At 33.7% G+C, this 6072-nt stretch overlaps 1 protein-coding gene across 1 annotated transcript; it reads right to left on the bottom strand.

Moving 5' to 3' along the window:
• Positions 1-463: 463 nt before the first annotated feature.
• LOC132732393 (uncharacterized) lies at positions 464-5958 on the bottom strand. The gene is made up of 4 exons (XM_060718804.1): positions 5652-5958; positions 3477-4713; positions 2784-2962; positions 464-730 (listed from the first exon to the last, which is right to left on the bottom strand). Exons 2-4 carry the CDS (start codon positions 4708-4710, stop codon positions 545-547), a joined length of 1599 nt encoding a protein of 532 aa, XP_060574787.1. The 5' UTR covers positions 4711-4713; positions 5652-5958; the 3' UTR covers positions 464-544.
• Between the last annotated feature and the right edge of the window lie 114 nt (positions 5959-6072).

The raw sequence follows: 6072 nt of genomic DNA, 5'->3' as shown, positions 1-6072 counted from the left end.
ACTTATCAAGTGCATGACATATACTTTTGGTCAAACCTCAACTCATATTGACTCTCATCCTTCCATTATGACAAACAGAGTGTGGTTATATTTATATGCAATAGGTACTCAAGCTAACTTATCAATAGGAACTTTATAATCTAACTATAACTCATAGAATAAAAGTATCTGAAACTTTCTCAACAATTTCATTGCAGTTTCAACTTTTTGTTACGCATTATAGAATAAAGATCTAATTAACATTTTTCCAATTTCATTTCGAATCTACCCGACTGTTAATATGGGATTAAAGGTTTTTGTATCCAAAACTTTAGATCTCGTATAAGTATAAATCTCCCTTGCCAAACTACATAATTTCTCCGCACATCTCTCAATTTATTCTAAATACTGCCAATAGCTTTTGTATAAAAATATTAAAAATTTGTTTCAACATTCGTGACCCTCTTGGAAGAACACGAAACTTCAGGGAGATACAAAACTTTATATCATCGCTGAGTGTATCACAAACATTTTGGCTTGTACTCTGAGACTGTTTAGAAAATGTTTAAACATCTTTCTGCCGTTGGTACAAAATTTGAGTGGTGCTACTTTGTTGACTTGATAGCTCCTCAGGCACATCACCATTTAAATGTTTTTCGTTGACAGAATGTGAGTCTGACACTAGCATTCCTTGATTTGCGGAACAGTCTTCTTCGGCGTTAAGCTTTTTCCTTTCACGTTCCCTTACGCGCTGTAGTAAAATATAATAAAGAACTACCTTACAGGTTCAATTTAGTCATATAAATGTAATTTAGTTTCATAGTGAGTTACAAATTGAAACAAAGCAGTCTAAAGAACAGCTCAAACCCATTCCGCAGCAGACATGAATGTGTGCTTCTTGACCTTTTATGCTTGAAGCAACCATGACCTTGATGTTGTGCGATGTATATCAAAAGCATATTTGCTCATCACAAAAGTTTGTTACAGTAAATGACCATTTATTTTCCATATTCAGAAAGATACCTTGCAAATCCTCTAATTTTATTTGAATTTTTAGGTCAAGGTATTGGTAATCATGAGTAATACAGGACTTCATATTTTACTGTGATTAACACGTGGTAAGAACGTTCACATAATGAGCATCAGCAAGATATGCGAAAACAAAAGATGCATGAAATTCAGCATTTAAAGGAGATAGTAGTCGTCAAGAGGGAATATCACCTCACTGAGTAAGATCTACCCAACTTATTCTATAAAGGCACAATAACCTCCATACTGCTCGTGTAGTGAATACTGGTGGTGAGGCTGAGCTTTCACATACAGCGCGTTTGTGATGCCTCTCAAAGGACGATCTAACCATTTGTGGCCAGATGTGGAGAAGTGTATAACAATGCTCATAAACATAACCCAGAAATCCTCGGAAATTGACTCTTACCACACGATTTACCCAGCTCAAAATCTCGATGCAGCGAGGATCAGTCATCCGGATATGCGTTTAAAGCACAGATAACATATAAATCGGCTCCGTTGGCAATAAGTTCATCCACGAATGAAGGTATATACGATATGTTGACTAATCATTCAAAGAATTGAGTCATATTACATTATTTGATGCCGGTTATAGAGACAATAAGATGAATGGATAATTGCACACAAATACAATAAAAGAAGGCATATATACCATCCAAAATACCTAAAAGTGATAAGACAACTAAACCACCTACTCGGTGGTGAGCCAGCTTTACCGACAGGGGTTTGTGTGCCTGTATAAAGACGTTACCATTTCTGGAGTGAGCACAGGTGGGGGATGTAGACAACTGCCGGACCGGAGTTGCCCTACCCACAGATTTCCCAGGCCAAGTCTCGGGACGAGACTTCTCGGAGGGGAAAGTAATGTAACGACGTTGGTAAAACGTCATATAATTTGTGTGCCTTAAAACGATACACATGTTTCTTATATATTTGGTTGATCATGCTTTAGGAATAAATGTTGTTCCGTGGGCTTAAGTGATATGTCCTGTTTTAACTGTTTTTATTTTGATTGTGACTCAAATGTATTACATGTATTTGTAATAGTTTCCATGCTTTATAAATCATTTAGGTGAGAATTACAAGACCGTTGGATATGATATACCCTTGACCCTGGGGGTAGCCACCTTGTTGTCGCCCCTGTAGGTGATGATGATGAAAATTTGTGCCAATATAATTAAACAAATCAAAAGTTATAAAGCTACGAAGGGAACACAAAATTTTTGACTTTTAACATTTGACCTCTATTATGACCTAGACCTTGGGGTAGCAACCTAAACATTACGCTCCACACATCATGTCATTATTGTGACCATTGATGCAAAGCCGTTTTAAAAACTTTAAAAAGTAATTGAAAAGAAAAGCATCAGACAGGAATATATGGACTTTATCATATGACTTTTAAGTGTAATCTTGACCTTTGGGGATAGCAACCTTGATGCACATTTAGGCTGGCAACGTAGATGTGGAAGGGGAATAAAAATATATGATGTTACACTAAACTATGTACTTGTTTTTATATCCGTGAAATACGATGTCACTCACATTGACTGTAATATTTTTGCATACCTTTTGGAAAACGGTTTAACTCTCATGATTTTGTAATTTTGTCATTTAACTATTTGCTCTTAATGGCATAATCCTCAATTACAGTATAATTATGTCTCTTAAAATGTTAAAAAATACACCATTAAGCATTGTTTGTAATAAAAATAAAAGTTAAATCAAAGATTGCATAACATAAATAAAGCAATGATTGACATTATAGAACATACCCACTCAGTCTGTAGGATTCTTATAATATAATCTTCAGGACTATCCCAATGACCTAATACAAATTCTTTCACTTCATCAGGATCAAATCCCATAGCAACAATATTTGAAACTTTTTCTTGAAGCTCGGTAGCAAAGATTTCAGAACTTTCCATAATACTTTTTCTGGCTTCCTCTGCAGCTGTCGGCAAAGTAAAAAAAATAAAATGTCTGTCACTGTGTATGGCAAAGTACAATCTAAACGTTTGGCAGTATTTCAACCATTAATCGAAAGTGTAATTGTAATCTCATAATATACAAATTAAGATCTCTGTACATAATCGGCACTGTAAAGAAAAATCATAAATAAAAATTCGTCACTTGTATTAATGGCATTTTTGTATTTAGATAATGAATCAGCACTGTATTCAAGAATTCAAGAAAGAAATAAAAACTTAAAATAAATCGCACACTCATTTGTCCAAAGTTGTTTTGTCATCATCGTAATACAACCACAACTTTTGTCTCGGATAAACATTCTCTTTAAAATGCTCCAGTTTGTTTTTATCATATAAACAACGCAATAAATAAACGGCAAATATTTAAAAAAAAAGCTCTTTACAGAGACACGGGAATTGCGATGTTTTGCATTTGATTTACAGGTAATAAGCGAACAAAATAATATAACTTCATTAATAATTAAACAATTCTCGTACCTTTCACTTTCTTCAGTCGCTCAACATCAGCAATCTGCTTCATGAATGTTTCAAAGTCTTCAACGGTTTCAATTTCTGTAGGCAACTGACAAATTTTAGTGAGACCTCGAAAAGCATAGTCTCTGTCATTCTTGTCATCTCTTTCGGTAGACTTGACAAGGTTAATATTTTTATTTACTATACTTGCAACAAAATATTGCTCTAAACTAACATTTAGATCATTCATTACTGATTTTAAACACTCTTTAATGGATCTCTCGTTCTTTGCACACTTCACATCATGATGAATACAAACTGTTTTCAGAGTGTATGAAGTAAGTGTGATATAGGATGGATATTGTAACTTTTCCGTGAATAATTTATTGACATACTTGAGAAACACATAGATGATCTTGTGCTCAGGTTTCATGACAGTCAATATATATTCAACCTCTGCTTCCGTTACAGTCACTTTAAAATACGATTCACTTAAAGTTCCTACAAGCAGCAGAGATTTGCGACAAAGAGCAAGTTCAGCAAACTTTGGACCTGCACAGTCATCAACTCTGAAACAATCGTGGATTTTATGATATCTTATTGCTGGTGAAACATCAACCGATATATTTCTGTTACCATATTCAAAGCTGAAAATAACATTGGGTGCTCTAAAAAGAGCACCTGTGAAACATAAAGACATTTCATTCAATGTTCGTAGAAGAATTTTGCAATCTATGTCAGTTGGTGACCCTGTTGTCCGTCCTATTTGCTGCGAGTTTTTGACAAATTTCCATAAAGTTTCGATAACAACATGTCCAAATCTGTTTTCATTTTCTTTGGGAAAGTTTATTGGCTGAAAACATTGCAGATGACCGTCTTTACAAAGTCCGCTCCATTTCAACTTTAATTTTTCATTTGCTACTGCGACTTTTACCAAACTATGATTAATATCGCTTTCACTGGCATCAATTTTTATCACATCCGGTTTTGACAATTCTTCAATGACAGCTAAATAGTCAAATTCGTCTGCTTGTATTATTTTAGTCCCCTCGGCATAACTTCCAACTGGAATTAATTCTGAAACTTTATAAAGTGGGTTAATTTGTTCTACCTCATGGAGCCAGGTGTTGATATAGAATCTTATAACAACACAAAGTGTTTCTGAATACTTATTTTTTGTCTCTATCTGAGCCTTTTTGACTACACCTTCAATTAAAAGCGAAAATTTCAGGTTGTCCTCAAATTGACTTTCAGTCATTTCCTGAAATAAATTAAGGCAGACGATTTATCATACTCGAATGTTAGTAAATATTTGTATTTTTCAGTCATTTCCTGAAATATATTAAGGCAGACGATTTATCATACTCGAATGTTAGTAAATATTTATATTTTCCAGTCATTTCCTGAAATATATTAAGGCAGACGATTCATCATACTCGAATTTTGGTAAATATTTGTATTTTTCAGTTCTTTCCTGGAATATATTAAGGTAGACGATTTATCGTACTCGAATGATAGTAAATATTTGTATTTTTCAGTCATTTCCTGAAATATATTTAGGCAGACGATTTATCATACTCGAATGTTAGTAAATATTTGTATTTGTCAATATCCGATACTACTCAACATGAAAATGACCTACCATAATGCAAAATTTACAAATGCTAATTTTACAAAATGATTTTACCAAAACGTTAAAACTGATGAAAAATTTAATTGTAATTTTAAATGTCTAAGAAATAAAACACAAAAACTTATATGCTATGCATATAGAGATTTTTTTAACACTTTATTATATCAAAAGTAAAAGGTATGTCGTCTAAATATGTACAATTCACCCTGTAATGTTGTAGTTTCAATGGTTTTAATGAATTAAATGTTGCAAACCATGTAATACAATTTTACAATTGCAGCTGCTAACCTTGTCAGTAAATTATCGAAACCTTTCGGCAATTATTTGTTTCTTAATAATATTTAAGACAACGTCTAGGTTGCTATACCGGCTGAGCTATCTGGTTAACTTGTAATATTTTATGTTTTTTTTTTCTTCTCTTTAATTCTCCTACTTAGTATTTTTTTTACATAAATTATTAAAATCCAGGTCACTCATAGTCTTTGTTATATCCCGCCTTTATTCATTATTTATATTTGATATTCTAAAGTGGTACCGATAAATATACATGTAAATACTTTACTTACTTCAACTGACCGCTATTTCCATCTGTCAATCAGTTAATGATTATAAAAATCCTAAACATTAAGTAGAATTTTATAATATGTAAATATGTCATTTCCTTGTTGATCTATATATGAGCCGCGTCATGACAAAATCAACATAATGGGTTTGCGACCAGCATGGATCCAGACCACGTAGTCTGATCAGGATCCATGCTGTTCGCTTACAAACTCTATAACAAGTAGAGAAACCGATAGCGAACAGAATGGATCCTGTGCGCGGATGCGCAAGCTGGTCTGGATCCATGCTGGTCCCAAACGCATAACGTTGGTTTTGTCGTGACGCGGCTAATATGCCGTAAACATAATTGCCGAATTCGATTTCAAATTGTCGCTGTCGTCATTATCACACATGATCTCTCTGTTTTTCTTGTCAATGGTCAGG

This window comes from Ruditapes philippinarum, unplaced genomic scaffold (assembly GCF_026571515.1).
Source record: "Ruditapes philippinarum isolate M1 unplaced genomic scaffold, ASM2657151v2 ctg11005_1_1_1_1, whole genome shotgun sequence".
NCBI lineage: Eukaryota > Metazoa > Mollusca > Bivalvia > Venerida > Veneridae > Ruditapes > Ruditapes philippinarum.
The sequence above is the reverse complement of the archived record's forward strand: the minus strand, read 5'-3'. Positions and strand labels throughout refer to the sequence as shown.